We start from the raw sequence: 15,330 nt of genomic DNA on the forward strand, positions 1-15,330 counted from the left end.
ATATTTACTTTGGTTATATACAAAAGCTAATATAACTCTTATGTAACTAAAATTTAAGGTGAAAAACATCACAAAAACGTAATATCGTTCGTTTTTCTAAAACGATATCACGCAAAACACGTAAACACGCAAAAAACGCACGAAGAAAACGCATAGTGTAGCCAGGCCTTAAGACTGCTCTGGTGGGATGAACTGCCACCTAGACTCGCGTCATAGCCGCGAGATAATCAGATGATAAAACGAGATTGAGATACGTAGGTTCAAAACGACGTGGGTTGGATGTGCTGATTTGATCCAACTGCAAGCGTGCAATGTGCATTGCTCGATGCCATCGAGCAGCTATCAACTGATGTTGCCGTTGGACTTCGATCGGCTTCATTCCTATAATATTCTGAAATAAAATTGTATAATCATAAAGGCTAGCGGTAGCAACATACTTCAACGATCGGGATGTGCTCGCTCATCGCTGCCCCCTCATCGTTCGTACTGCAGCGAAAGCCCCGGCAGTTTTAGTAACCTTATCTTACAGACCTGACAACAGATGTCGCTAGTCTGACCTGCTTGCAGGAAATAGTGCTGAGAAATATTTCTATCTGATATTTTCATTATTCAACTCAATGAAATTTGCAGAAAAATCACTCCTTGTTATCTAATATTACTTTTCGTTTAATATTTTTACACACATTTTCCATCGGAAAACTGCTCTTGTCTTATCGATACATTTGTTTTATGTCGCCCATCTCTTGTCTGGGAATATCGACCAATCAGGAATGCGACCTTGCGTGGAGTGGTTATTCGGCAGAGGCGGCGCATTGGCGACGGTTACGTTTCGATGTCTGTCGCATTTCTGAGTTCGTGAGGGTGGTGTGAGGTCGTGCGTTCTTGCGCTATGGGAGCGAAAGTTGGCCAGTGAGACCCTCTGCTTTTCTGGTCTCAATTCCAGCCTTTGAGTCCCATTCCTCGCCGACCCACCATGGCAGTCACTGCCGAAAAAGAGGCCACCACGGCTCGAGAGAAGCTGAACGAAGATTCGGATGACGAGGACGAGTTCCTGGAATACAGCCCTTGCGGTACCATCACCAAACTTCGTCAACAAGTAAGTCACATCTTTTTCCATACTATTTCAACTCGGCGCCATGGTACCTTGCTCCTTTCATGGTGCTGTTTGCCTGCCCAATTCCATGATGCACCCTACTCCAAGACAAAAACAAAATTCTAATTCTGGCTGCATTCAATATATGTCAATATATTTTTGCATTTGTGCTTTTATCTTGTTTGTTTGTCACTGTTATTTCAACAAATCAAAGTACTGCCAAGCATTTCAACTGTGGGCATTGGTGATGAGTGCTGAGTCAGAAAGCTTCATATCTTCTGTCCGATATCTGGAAGAAATGTTGCTGAGTGAGAGTATAGTCTATGCCCTTGTATTCAGTTGTATTTAAATGTTGTTTTGTTCATGAGTTGTTCAATTTCAAAAGTTGTCATGCAGCTTGATATCTTTATCTACCAACATGCATTATGATTCTGCTCATCTCGCTGCTCATCGTGAACCATGGGACCAAAGACCTCCAGTTCAAGTGGACTGACTATTGACAATGACATTTATGTGATGTTTTAGTAGTTTTTTTATAATTTCTTTTACTATAGACCTAACCCTTGCAAAGCATCATTTTGTGTGTTTTATGTTAAATGGTTGGTGGAAAAAATGGTTATTTCAAGCATATGTTTCTTTTTCAACAGCCAAAACAAGCTGAATATCATCAATCTTGGAATCTGACACTGATAGAAAGGGGATAGGCTATGAAATTTTGATTGAAAATGGACACTTAGCTGCTTTTTTCTATGCATCCTCATGGTTTTCCATTGTTTGGTCAAGACTCCAGTCCAGTCCAGACAAGTCCAGAGTCATAGGCAGTGTTGACACTGCCTATGAGTTTCTGTCATTTTTTTCATCCATCCTGTCCTGAGCCGGCCGTTGCAGACGGCCGGCTGCTGACGTCACGCCCATGGCTGCCGGAAGCGGCGTGCCGGCCCGCTGTCGGCCGCGGAGCAAGGTCGCCTCTGCGCTGCTGACCGGCGCGTGACCGGCCGCGGGCAGAGGCGGTCCTCGGCGCGCGGATTCCGCCGCGGGCCGGCCAGTTCCGCGCGGACCCGGCACTGCCGGCTGCACGTAGCGGCCTTGGTTCATGCGGAATCTGAGCCGGGGGCAATGCCGGCGGATCATGCAGAATGCAGTCGATGAACAGGGCGGCCTCGGCCGGTGTGGGGGTTTCGGACATGGTAACCACTAACTAGCGCACCGATAGATGATATCGGAGTTTGAACGGCAACGGCACCTGCCAGAGGAGGGACTGTGTTCCCCGCTGTGGCTGGTCGGCCGAGCGTCAGCGATATGCCGTCACCAGTGGCAGTACCGGCGACTTTCGGAGACGTTTACGGAGTAATTGAGGCCAGACATGGCCGGCGCGCTGTGAGTGCCTCAGCAGAAAGGTGGTAAAACCGTTGGCCTGTGTCCGTCCGCTCATGCGGTCGGCTCTGCTCTGGCTGCCTGTGAATATTTGTGATTTGCGCAGCCCAGCGTGCCATGCTGTCTCCAGGGGTTATCTGAGCCGGCGAGGGACCGTGTGGGCCTGCTGGCTAAACGACTCTGCCATACCGTCCGGTGCTGCTGACCCGTGTTGTTGACCTGAGAGAAAGCTGAGCCTATCTGTGAACCCCGGCGGTTGTGACCGCGTCAGCAGGGTAGTGTTTGGTTAGCTCCCTGAGTCACCAAGACCCGCCCCGTGGCCGTCCACTCAGCTGACTGCCCGTCACGGCCGTCACAGACCGTCCGTCACGGCCGTCACGGTCCGTCTGAGTCGTGACGGCCGGCTGTGGTCCGTGACCTCGGCTCGTGCGGATTGACCAGACGTCTGGCGGCTGCCTTTGAAGCCCGGTCTGGTCTGACCAACATGGCTGTGGTCGGTTCGTATTAGTGGTGTCAATCGGAACTTGAATCTTCGGAATTCCGATTTTGTCCAATGTCCAATGCGGAATTCGGTTGGACAATGACAGCCGGCCTTGGACAACTTTGGACAATCGCTTGCTACACCTCAACATGTTTATAAAATAATCGTGTTTAACATTGATTGGCTATTAGAAAGCTCAGCTTTCGATATGATTACCACTTTTGAGCTGGTAACGATAGATTAAAACCAAATTAAATAACGGTGTTGAGTGTAAACTATTGTGTAGATATCGGACATCTTTGGACAAATGGCTGGCTTGGAATTTTTTGGACGGACAGTCGACGTAAGTATTTGACATTGGACGGACATTGGACATATGTTTTCTGAAATTGACATCACTAGTTCGTATGGCGCAGGCGAGTACTGGGAAGTGATTGAGCTTGTTATGTGGAGAACTGGAGTAGATGCACCGCTCAAGTGCAGGCAAGCTTCCTGGCTGGAAACTTATGGTGTTCTTTTGTTGATGAGGTTTCGGCGATTTCGGCGCATGAATTATGTCCCGAGGAAAGGATTAGCTCAGTAGTTTGGTCGAGTTGTGCTCGTCACTTGTCTCCGCGCAGTATGGCGTAGGCTGGAGCGGTGCTACTACTTAGTTGGTGGATCCTGATGGTGAGTGAAGGTAACTCATCTAACTGAGCTCGGGCTTACACCATCGAACTGACACGGGCGCCACCAAGTCCGGACTGATAGTCTATATATACGGATGAACTGAAACCCCGGTGCTGCTAAGCTCCGGCTGCTGTCCGGCCAAGACGGACGGTCCAGGGGAGCCGGTGGAAAGGGTGGAATGGAATGTCCGGCCGGAGCTCCCTTGGGCTGTCCACCTGCTGCTGCTGAGGTTTTCTGAGTGTCCCTGGCGTCGCCATATTGGGTATAACACTGACATAAATCGGAATGGCGCCACACAAAACATATTGAACAATCGTCGCTTTTCCTATTCGGAACGCGGAGTTGTTAAAAGCCATCGAGAACTTCTCTTGAACTACATAACACCGCCGGCCCGAGGTCGTCCTTTTTACACAGGGGATGTGAAAAGTTATCGCATTTACCTACTGGACAGGTTTTTGTGGCGGCGTTCCCAAACGGAGTTAATTGATGTAGCTCTACTGCTGAGATTGGAAAGGCGACGATCGTCTCTTGGCACAATTTGTGGTGGGATCGACCGGTGGACGCTGCCACACAATGAGCCTAACGACGGGCCGGAGGGGCCCGGCAGAGTGACCGGTGTGCCAATCAGTGCTCAGGGACGGTCGGGTGTCACCGCTTCCCCCTGGCGACCGACCGGGGTCGATAGCAACCGTAGGAAACCATGTATTTATAGCTTTGCGGACATAGCATTGATCCACTTTGCAAGCTTATTCTTGCCCATTGTGCAGAATATGAAATACATGATATAAATAATTAATATGCATACAACCTTGAAACGAAACATTCAAACGGGACTAATGCGATACAAACAGAGCTATGAGTTTCATGAAAATATAGCAAAATGCGCTGTCTTGTGCATCATGGTTTGTTGAGCAGGCTGCTGCATTAGTGATGGCCGAGCTGGCCTTCTGCACTGATAAGAACTGCACGGTATGGGTACGGTACAGCCCTGTCCGCAAACGCCAACGACTCATAACACAAGCGCACAACTGCCGTCAGCTCACATTATGTCAGATTTAATGGGAAACGTCGACCCAGCAACAGTCAGGATTCAGGCGCCGAGATCCCTGGGCTGTAGAACGGCGTCTGGGGTGGCCACAGACCGGTTCCAGTGACCTTTCCATAGCGTGCCTGTCGACCACAGGTCGTCCTTCTGTCTGTCTTCCGCCGCCGATCGGGCACCTAGCGGGCCTCTGTTCCCGTCGGAGGGTCTGTCTGGGGGCGGTCCGTCCTCTGGTTGGCCGGTGTCGCCGACCGGTTGTCGTGTGGTGGGCGAGGTCGGCCGTTTTTTTTTTTGTCCGGTCGCAGAGGCCCGTCTGTCGCGGGATGGTCGAACGCGACTGGTATTGGACAGGGGTCAGGGGTCACATATCACCGATCGGTGAGACAGGACCGGCGAGAGAGAGGTTTAGGCTCAGTCTCTGCTCTCTCTCGGGCTGTCCTGCCTCCGCCGTCCTCTCTGCGCTCTCTCCCTGTCTCCTCTCTCAGCTTTCTGTTTGTTCTGTTCCTTGTTGCTGTCTTATTTCGTTCAGTCCGATCTATCCGGTTTGGTTTGGCTTGGTTTCGTCCGCTCGAAACAGACGTGTGTCAACCTGTATACGCAGTTTGGCAGTCGTGTCGTGTTGTAGGTATGTTCGCCAGTCTCTGGACGAAATGTCGCCTCTCGTGCCTGACGGCCTCATAACTGCCACCTCTACTCCCTAGCTGTCAGAGCCGCTGAAATCCACACTCGCCAGTGAGACTATCGTGTCCAATGTCAACCGTCCTATCCTGCTATGCTCTTTAGTGCCCCGCCCAGCGCGCAGCCTTGCTCTTACGTCGCCTGCCTCGCCACGTTCCAACTTTGGGCGCAAAATGACCGTTTAAGTCGATGCGCCCTAAAGCCCCAATAAACAAACTCCCGATCTAACTTGTCCCGTCCCAATCTGTCTTGTCCCGTCCCGTCCCGTCCTTTCCTCCTTCTCGTCGACTCGCCGGCCCGCCGTCTGGCCATTGCGCGGACACCGGTGCCTGGTTAGGCTCAGTCGCCGGTAAGGGGCCTGTCGGGTGGACGGCCGCCAGCCCGTGTCCTGTGTGATGTCACACGTCCAATGACGTCACTGTCCCGTATGATGTCACTGAACTGTGACGTCATTGGACGCCTGACGTCACATGACCCTCCATCGGTTGGCGGGGCTCTACTCGATGGCGAGATCGACACCTTTTCTGGCCAGCCGCGTCGACATCTCCTTCTTGGGTGCTCTGAGGCCTTATCTGGGTGAATTTTGCTAGAAGCATGATATGCCGCGTGCCAGTTGTAGGAATGTTTGTGAATATTTAATTAGAAATTTCGTAGCCAGTTTTTTTTTTTTACTTTGTGTTATTGCATGGCTCATTCGTTTTACATGCTAGCAAGTTGTGAATGCTTTTATCAGATCAGATCCGCTGGTGGTCAAATGAGTTGTGTTTATGGAGATCATGACTTAAAAAAGGAGCTGAATAAATGGTAGAAATAGATTTTTTAGTATGACGTTGCCATGCAGACAGCAGCCCGCCCCGTCAGTACCGCCCCCCCCCCCCTTTAGCCGGTGTGCCCGTCACGCCCCGGACCAGACGTTATTGTCCCGCCACTTCCGCCCGCGACTTCCGGCCATTGACCTTTGACGGGGCGGCGTGTTCCCGACTTGCCGATCGCCGCCGATCACTCGCCTCGGAACTCGAAATGAAACAAAACAATGTTCAACTCGTTCCTGAGGGTCTGTAGTTTGGTCGGCTTTTGCGCAGTTTGTTCACTGTGGTCACCTCAACATTCTGTTTCCCAAAAATCCTGACACTTAGTATGTTTTGTGATTTTATTTTCTACCTAACCCATGCTCTTTTTCGTTTCCCGTCTGTGGAACTGCTCTCCTAACTCTCCTGGCCTTTCCCTTCTCCTGGCCCTTCTCTCCCCCAATCTTTCCCTCCCCAGTCCATTGATTGCCTTTCTCTCCCCACTTTCTCCCTCGCCTTTCCCTCAGCTGCTCCCCTGTTCCGCAGCCCTCTCCCTGGGCAGTTGGTACTCCCTCCCTCTAACGGTGAGAAGCCGGCCGGCTCCCGTTCCGTCTTCTGTCGGCGACGTGGATGGAGCAGACGCAGACTCGGTCCGCCGCGGCCGGCGCTGGCACGCACACCAGGAAGTGCGCGCTGCGGTTTGACGCACGCCTGCTCGCCGCTCTCCACACTCTCTCCAGTCTCCTCACTCGCCCTCTCTCCCCACCTGAGTCACCTGCTCCGTGGGGGACAGGAATGGTTCGCCGGTGTGCCCCTGGCTCCCTTTGGCGCCGGTGCCGATTAGGAACGGCCAGTGCCTTGTGCCGTGCCTGCCGCTACCGCGGCTGACGTGGCTACTGTCTAGTGTGGCTGTCGTATAGTACTTCGCCGAGACGGCTGGCAGCCGTTGACAGGGGTTGGCAGCGTTTATTTTTGGCAGCTGAGGTATAATGATGGCATATGTAATAGTACGGGCCATTGGATCCATGCAGCCATGGCCTGAATGACCGGGAATTATTCCTGGAGGTGACCCTGTGTTGTCGCGTCCAGCCGGCGCGCTGTGGTGGGGACGGGTGCGCCGTTGGCCGCCGGCGAGCGAACAGCGACAGATGGCCCTGGCTGCCGTCTCCAGCCCACGTGACCTGACCTTGACCTGAACGGCCGCCGGCCGGACACGGGATGACAATTTGGCCGCGGTGCCAGCCGCCGTTCGGTCGCGCCGACACCGCCCCGGCAAAGGCGGCGAGGAATGGTCGCGGCTGGGAGCGACCCGTCGAGCCGTGCACTCTGAGACCGCCGCGCCGCACCCGGCGCCGGCGATGCTACGGCATGTCCGGTACTTGTTCGTTTTTTGTGTGGCCGGGTCTGATAGAGTGTGGTCGCCCCTGAACGGTGGATGAGACATGTTCCACGGTGGTATGCAGCTTACGTCTGGTGTGCTGTATGAATGCTAACAGAGTGAACGTTGGTGGTCGGTCACATTACGTGCCGCGTCGCCGCCGTGCCGGTGGTGATATCGTGGAGCTGCTCAGATATTTATGGGCTGTCACTGCTCTGTGCGTGCCTGTCTGTCAAAATTGCAGCGCTGTCTGACCGAATCTGCCTTAACGCGGGTGCTGTTAGCTATCCAGCTTTCTAAACTTAAGTCTCCATGTCTTCGAGCTGTATTCTTTGTTGCTAACGCTGGTGAGCTGGCCCCTTGGCTTCTAGGCCGCCTTCCAGTTCGGTTACTCACAAAAGCGTTCGTCCTCCACGGTACCGGCTACTCAACATCAGGACGGGTGCTTTGGCGGCCATTATGGCGATGCAGATGACTCTAACAGATGGGTCATCCCAGGACGGCTGGCGCTAGTCAGTTACCGCTGATATAATCCGACACTAACCCCACACATTGAACGGCCGAGCCCGTTATCACCGCTCACAATGAACGGCTGAACGGGCTATCACCGACCGAGATAGGGCGCAGTGGGCCGGCCGCGCCGCCAGCCACGACGCTCAGCAGTTCGTTTTATTCATTGGGACAGCGGCCGCGGCCGCTCCCACTTGGCGTCCGGCCAGATGACGGGACGTAGCGACTCTGACGTCCGGGTGTCAGGGGTGTGCGCGCCTCAGATCAGCCCTGACGGCTGCCGGCGCACGGAACATGGTCCCCGCGGCCGCGCGAACAGAGCAGCGGTGTTCGAGGGTTGCAGAATGGAAATAGACAGACCGACGATCTGTGAGACTGTTTCACGATGTTGATCGTCGGTGTCTAATTTGTCTATGCTAGCCTATCGCCGTCTGTCCGCTTGTCCAACCGGTCGTCTGTTCGATTTTTCGTCTATCGCTCCACTATTCTATTATACCCGCATGCCAATCCATTCGCCCGTCTGTATGCTCCGTATGATCTAGCCTGTAGCCCTGTGGCCATCCGTCACAGACCGTGTGTGGGAGGCGTTGCGTTGGTGTCACATACCACCACAGGTGCGCTGTTAGTGCCGTCCGCAGCGTCGGTATCGTGTGCACTGCCGTGCCGGGCCCGCGGTGTGCGCTATTGATCGTCCGCCCCTGCCTGACCGCTACCGGTGCACACGCGTCACTGGGGCTCTGTCGATAGGGTTGACCACCCCCGTCGACCGGCGCCGTTCGTATCGCTGGGGAGGGGGAGGAAGCGCTGTAGTAAGCACCCGAAACCGCCCCCGGGGGACCCGGGACTGCGCAGTTGTGGCTCGGTAACCCCGCGTTGTGGTGGTGTAGTCATGGTTACGTCGAACAGACCGTCATCCGTGATGCGCAATGCGCTTTGAATCACATGTGTGACGCTCTCACTCCCGACCTAGAACAAAGGCCGGAATTGCACTCACTCACGGCCACGACTCGCCCCAAAGTGCGCGACTCGCCAGGGACTGACCTTGGCTGTAGGGTTATGGAATCTCGCATCGACGCCGCTTTTGTGTGCGGAAAATGCAGTCATAAAAACCAACTCACGCTCACAAGTCATAAAAAATTGTGCGCCTCGTAGTGACGGAGCTTGGCCTTGGGAGTGAGTGTATGGAATTTCGCGCCGCGCGCTGTTTGTATGTGTGGGTGTGTTGGGTGAGTTTGAGTTCCGTGAGACTGCTGACTCATCATCACAGTTCGTCACTCCCGGGCGGCTGGAGCATCACAACGTGTCATATAAAATACACACACCGCGCCGCCTGGCGTGACCGGTCAGTCAGCCCGCCGTGTGTTAGGCGATTGGATGGACTGGTTCCTGGGCGCGGCTCGAATCGATCCCACGAGTCCACTGACTCACCCACCGGGCAGACTAACCCGCCGCTAACTCACGCACCAAGCGGCGTGACTGAAACCATATGACCTCGGTGACAGTGCGACCCTGAGTATATCAGATCACGTGACCGGCTGAGGGGCGTCCAATCCGGCTCATCAGTGCGATGAGGCGCACATGGCGCCGGCACGTGACCGGAATAGCCCCGGGCGCTGATAAGGGAAATGATGACACATAATCTGGCCTGGTCACGGATCACGGTAGTTGAGCTGACGGGGCGTGGTGCGTCGGCGAGGAACAGACTCGGGCTGGTAAGGTTCGGGCTGTGGGGGCGTGGCACGTCTCAGGAGACGGGGGCTCAGACTGAGGGGCGTGGTACTCGCGGCATGTCAGAGGGGCAGGACGGTGACTGGTGTGGTGGAGGTGCTCTCTCGTCGGCCGGCTCCCAAACACACAGCAGCCCGCTACAAACAATCGCCGTTCCGGCGGCACCGGCCCCCACGCCGCCGCTGTGTGCTGAGCCGAGTCCCCCGCCGTGGTTACGGACTGCCCCGACCTTATAGAGTCCTGACCGGACCGCTGCGGCGCCGGTGGGCCCCCGGATGGTCCTGGCTGTATATCGTGGCGGTTACGTAAGAGATTCCGCGACGACGGCCCGTCCTTATGTCAGCCAAGTCAGGCGGATGGCTGTCATTTTTCACGGACCTCCTGGACGCGGGTCAGAGGTCTTTTAAAAACTTCGAAATTATTCCGCATAGCAAAGAATTCGCTCGCCCGCCAGAATGGGCTCATCGCGAGTCATTTTAAACGGTTGAGGATGCTCTCGGTATTAGGCCTGACCCGGGCTGGGCCAATAATGGAGTCCGTTTTTTTTGTGATGGAAGAGTGGTGGTCTCTAATGCGGAGTTCAGTGCACTGTGGCGAGGCGCGGCGCGGCGGCGGCAAACTACTGCGCAGTAGACGCCGTAACTTGGGGAAAGGGTCGAGCCGTGGCTGAGTTGGACTCCGGGGCTCGGTCTGGTTAGGACATATGCTGGAGCTGAAACTGGGTCTGAAAGTGGAACTGGGACTGGTGCTGGAGCTGGAGCTGGATCTGGCGGTAAAACGGTTCGATATTTTGTTCCTTTGAACTGCAGAGAGTTTCGCGGACGTTCGTGCTGAGGCCTGGGGCGGCTCTGTTTAGATATGCTGCATGCTGTGCATCATAAGCAGGACGTGCCTTCCCCGCTGCCGGCGCAGGAAATGCCAGTCTTATGTTATTATGGCTCCGCGCGCCCATGGCCCTGACTTTGGCAGCGCGGCTCTAACTTTTGGTAATGAGTAGCGTTCCTAGAATCGGCAGGAAGCGCCCCCACCCCTCACCCCACCTACCCCGTCCTTCGATTCCGGCCACTCCGCCTTGCTGATCTGAAAAGCTATTTCAGGATCGGGGTTTTTCGGTGTCAATCATCTTATCCATTAGTTACTGAATTCACCGACCCTGGTGCCAGCTAGATTACTTTATCCCGTTCAATTTATTTGATTTATCGGTTTTGTTCCTGGTTTCGGCGAAAAGCCTAGAATTACGGACCGTGTCGCGTGGCTTTATTTCGTCGAACCCTTCCGCCGGCGTGGCCTCGTCTGGCCACGTGTCGTGAACATGTGCCTGGCGGCGCTGCGCCAGTGTTGGGCACACCCGCGCCGGTAATCGCCGCCGGCGCTGCAGCACGCCGCCGTGGCCGGCGCGGCTGCCGTCCGTCGGTAGAGCCGTCCTTGGCAGGACCTCGGTGCTCGCCGACGGGCACGTGCAATGCGCCGTGCTGGCCAGGTGGAGAGCAGCTACTCAGTCGCGTTTGCCGGCTGACTCTCCCATGTTGCTCTATGTGGAAGGCTGATGCCGGATGAGACGGCGAGAGACCATCCGTGGCCTGACCAGCGTGTTGGAATCCAGCCGTTTAGTCGAGACTCGCCAGTACCTACCACGATCTTCGAGGCGGTTCATCGGGTCGGCTCTGTCCGCAAACCATCACGATACCCTTTTTCAGTGCCGTCTGGTGGTGGCAGACACCCTACGACTCCACAGCATGTATGCAGTGGAAAATCACTGCGCCCATCGTCCGCCCATTGTCCGCCAGGTGCAGACTCGTGATTTATTGAGCGACGTGCCCCCGGCAGCAGACGCCATGCATGCTATGCTGATGAGATGTGTTTAACTCAAACGACTTAAACGGCCGGGGGAGTGGCTCGTTAAACTGTTTCGGCTGCGTGCCTGACGTCTGGCTGCTCAGTCTTCGATGGCTGGGAGTGGCCAGTGCTGCCGAGCTGGGTCGGCATGTCCATTGTTCGGTTTGATTTCCGGCTCATGTTTTGCTCTCGGCGCCCCCGATCGCGATTCCTCGGAGTCTGATTACATCGGGGAGGTGTTGTGTTTGCAATGCGGAAATATCGGTCTGGCTCCGGTGCACCTGGCTACAGTTCGATCAGAGGGAAGACTTTGCAGGTGGCTGGTCCGGTGGTACACTCGGGGGCAGATTGATGTTCCACAACTCTTTATCCACCGGGTTCCTATGGCTCAGCATTGGCAGCAGCCGCCTGGTACCGGTAGACTGTGCCGCTTCACTTACTTGTCAAGCGGCACAGCCTACCCACACCGTATGACACCGGTCTGGGTCGGTGGCTGGAAGGCGATGTGGGCCGCCTGTGACGTCAGCGCAGCGGTGAGGGCCGAGCCCGGAGGCATGGCTCGGGTCGGTGCGGCGCGGCGGCTGGCTAGGGCTGGGGAGTGAGGTGGGGTGGGAGCACGGACCATATCGCGCGGCTGAGCGAGTGTAGTTAACTTTCGCGTCTCAGGGCGCCAATTTTTCTACCTAACAATTGTGCTAAAGCAGTTGTTAAAATGTCCTATCCCCAAGACAGCGCCTATCATCACACTTGCCATGCACATTACGACACACTTAAACGTGGCATTGGGACAGCCGATAGAATTTATATCACACGTGCATCGAGTTGCGGAGCTACATTGTTTATAACAGATAAGTATTAAGGCCTTGATTGAGCTCATTGGTGTCTATTATTTCGCACAGCAATCGTCCAGAGACGTGGGAACTGGTGTTTTTGGATGGCGCGGCGTCCCAACTTTAAGCAACTCTTACTGTTCCTCTAATGTGTGGTCGCAGCCACCAATAGCAAACCGTTCCATCTAGGAACAAATAAGTCGCGCACCTGGGACGGTTCGAACCGGGTTTCTCCAACCGGTCACCCCACGACGCTAGCGTGTATCCACAGAGCTGTCGAAACCAGCGACCACCCGCCGCGGTCAAACGCGATTAAATGTCACAATACTGTCATTGGCGGTCAGCGGGTGAATGTCATTTTGTTTTGTGCGGACTAGGACCATTCTCGGTAGCTCAGTGGATGAACGCTCGTGTCGTGAGTTGGCCGGTGGGAGAAGCCCGGTTCGAACCCCCCTGAGTGGCCGAGTTTTTGGCTCCTAGTTGGAACGGTTTGCTATTGGAGGCTGCGACCATATATTAGAGCAACAGTAATAATCGCTTTAAATTAGAGCGTTGGCTGCGGCACTACTCATAACCCCCAGTTCCCACGTCTCTGGACGATTGCCGTGCGAAACAATAGACACCAATCTGCTCAATCAAGGCCTTAATACTAATATGTTATACAAAATATAGCTCCGCACCTCGATGCACGAGTGACATAAGTTAACTATATCGGCTGTCCCATTGCCACGCTTAAGTGTGTCGTAATGTGCATGGCAAGTATGATGATAGGCGCTGTCTTGGGGATAGGACATTTTAACAACTGCTTTAGCACAATTGTTAGGTAGAATAATTGGCGCCTTGAGACGCGAAAGTTAACTACACTCGCTCAGCCGCGCGATGTCCGTGCTCCCATCCCACCTCACTCCCCAGCCCTCGCCAGCCGCCGCGCCGCGCCGACCCGAGCCATGCCTCCGGGCTCGGCCCTCACCGCTGCGCTGACGTCACAGGCGGCCCACATCGCCTTCCAGCCACCGACCCAGACCGGTGTCATACGGTGTGGGTAGGCTGTGCCGCTTGACAAGTAAGTGAAGCGGCACAGTCTACCGGTATCAGGCGGCTGCTGCCAATGCTGAGCCATAGGAACCCGGTGGATAAAGAGTTGTGGAACATCAATCTGCCCCCGAGTGTACGTACTTCATTGTCCGTCCACTCTGCCGTCCGTCCCTTCTCGTCTCAGCGCGGCGGTGTTCCTCGAACAGCCGTTTGGGCCGTGTGTCTGCCGTTAACCCGCGATCCACCCCTATAAACCCTGCTGCAGCGGCTGCGGCGGCGGCGCCGGGGCCGGAGGCGGTGCCGGGTGCGTGAGGCCGCGGCGGCACGGGGTCACCGTCCGAACTGCCCCCAGGCAAGGCCAGCCACCGGCGCACCTCCTGCTCCTCCGTCCGGCGCGGCCTTGTCTGGTCTGTCTCGCCGGCTCCCTCCCTCCTCGCCGCTGCTGACTGCCGGGCGGCCGACCGGCAGGACCGGTCTACGGGCTCTGCGCGGCGGGGCGCGGTCCGATGGGAGAGGATGAGTCACCCCGCCGGTGACTCAGACCAGTCGGAGCTCCACTCCCGGCCGCGTCGGATAGTCGCCGACGAGTCAGTGGCGCCGTCCACAGCTGCGGGTGCTATGAGCTGTGAGCTGCGGGCGGCAGGTGCGGCTGCGGTGGAGGTACCGGCTGCGGTCGGCGGCTGGCCCGTCACCGCCGGCTGCCTGAGGGCCGGCCCGGCGCGTCATCCGGCGCAGTTTCACAGAGTGGCGCCAGTCTGCCGCCGCTGCCTCGGGCTTGGGCGTTATCACCCGACGGTCATAGCTGCTGGCCGTGCAGAATAGTGGTTAGATGCCTGCGAACTATCCACAGTGACTTGCACTGTCAGAATGCACGCCACAGTCGTAACCGTTTGAATTTCGGAGCGATCGACAGGTCAGCCAGTCTGAGCAAGTTTCCCGACATCGCGGCACTTGTGACGCACTCGCAGTCTTTTCACCGCGCTCTCAAGGGTCTGATAACAGTTGAATGAGCTCTCGTCGACATTCCTTCGAGCTGGCTGGCGGCATTGCTTCGCTATTCGCTATCTGACCTCCCACGTGCGGCGGTTGGCGGGAGGCCGGCCTCTCGGTCGGTCTATCCTCTCGACTGCTGGGCCGGCCGGCCACGGGTCACTCGCGCGGTCCCTGTCACCAAGGGTCGCCGCTCAGTCCCTGTCGGCGCTGTGATAGCTATAGAGTAGCGACTCCTTTGATCTGATCTGTGGCGACGTGTGGCGTGTCGCGACTGGCGGGCGCCGCGTTAGTGCGGGCGACTCGGGTCTCACAAATCGCCGCCAGTGATGTCCAGTGTCCACTGTCTGGCTGCATGGTAGCCTCTGCTGTCTCCAGGCGGGTTAGGTGATCTGATCCGAGTGACGATGTCGGACTGCACGAGTGCCCCGCCGCCGCTGTCGTCACAGACTAGTCTGATAGACGTCCGATCTGGGCCACGGCGCCGAGTGGGACCGGTTCCGGCGACCTCAAGTGGGCCGCTGCTCCGACCGGCTGAGTCAGTGACTCAGAGGTCGGCCCGGTTCGCGGGGCTGCCGAGGGAATGTTGCAGGAATGGGACGGGAATTGGACTGGATTGGGTTAGAAATGGTCAGATTGTGAATGGGTGTAACGGCATGCATAGTACCGATGGCAATGGCAGATGAGTGGATTGCTATATTTGGCAGGGTTCGGAGGGGCGACGGACGGTGCAATTTACTGGAGCAATTTGAGAGAGATTGAGAGAAAAGTCGCGCTGAGCTGATTGCGGATGTAAAGAACTGGGTGATTTTGGGAGAGAAAGCGATTTCCTCGGGCCGCAAATTACAATAAACGTCACGAATGTTTCTGCTGAGTTCGACTACTGCTTACGTCCGTA

At 55.8% G+C, this 15,330-nt stretch overlaps 1 protein-coding gene across 1 annotated transcript in view; it reads left to right on the forward strand.

Annotated features, from left to right (window-relative positions):
- The first annotated feature begins 724 nt into the window (after positions 1 to 724).
- Positions 725 to 15,330, forward strand: part of LOC122393044 (nuclear receptor-binding protein-like) — a 50,080-nt gene continuing 35,474 nt past the window's right edge. The window contains exon 1 of the mRNA XM_043388625.1: positions 725 to 1,096. Within this exon, the coding sequence (XP_043244560.1) occupies positions 974 to 1,096 (123 nt within the window). The 5' untranslated portion in view covers positions 725 to 973. The remainder of the gene's footprint in view (positions 1,097 to 15,330) is intronic.

This window comes from Amphibalanus amphitrite, unplaced genomic scaffold (genome assembly GCF_019059575.1).
Source record: "Amphibalanus amphitrite isolate SeventyFive unplaced genomic scaffold, NRLGWU_Aamphi_draft 000513F_arrow, whole genome shotgun sequence".
Taxonomy (NCBI): Eukaryota; Metazoa; Arthropoda; class Thecostraca; order Balanomorpha; family Balanidae; genus Amphibalanus; species Amphibalanus amphitrite.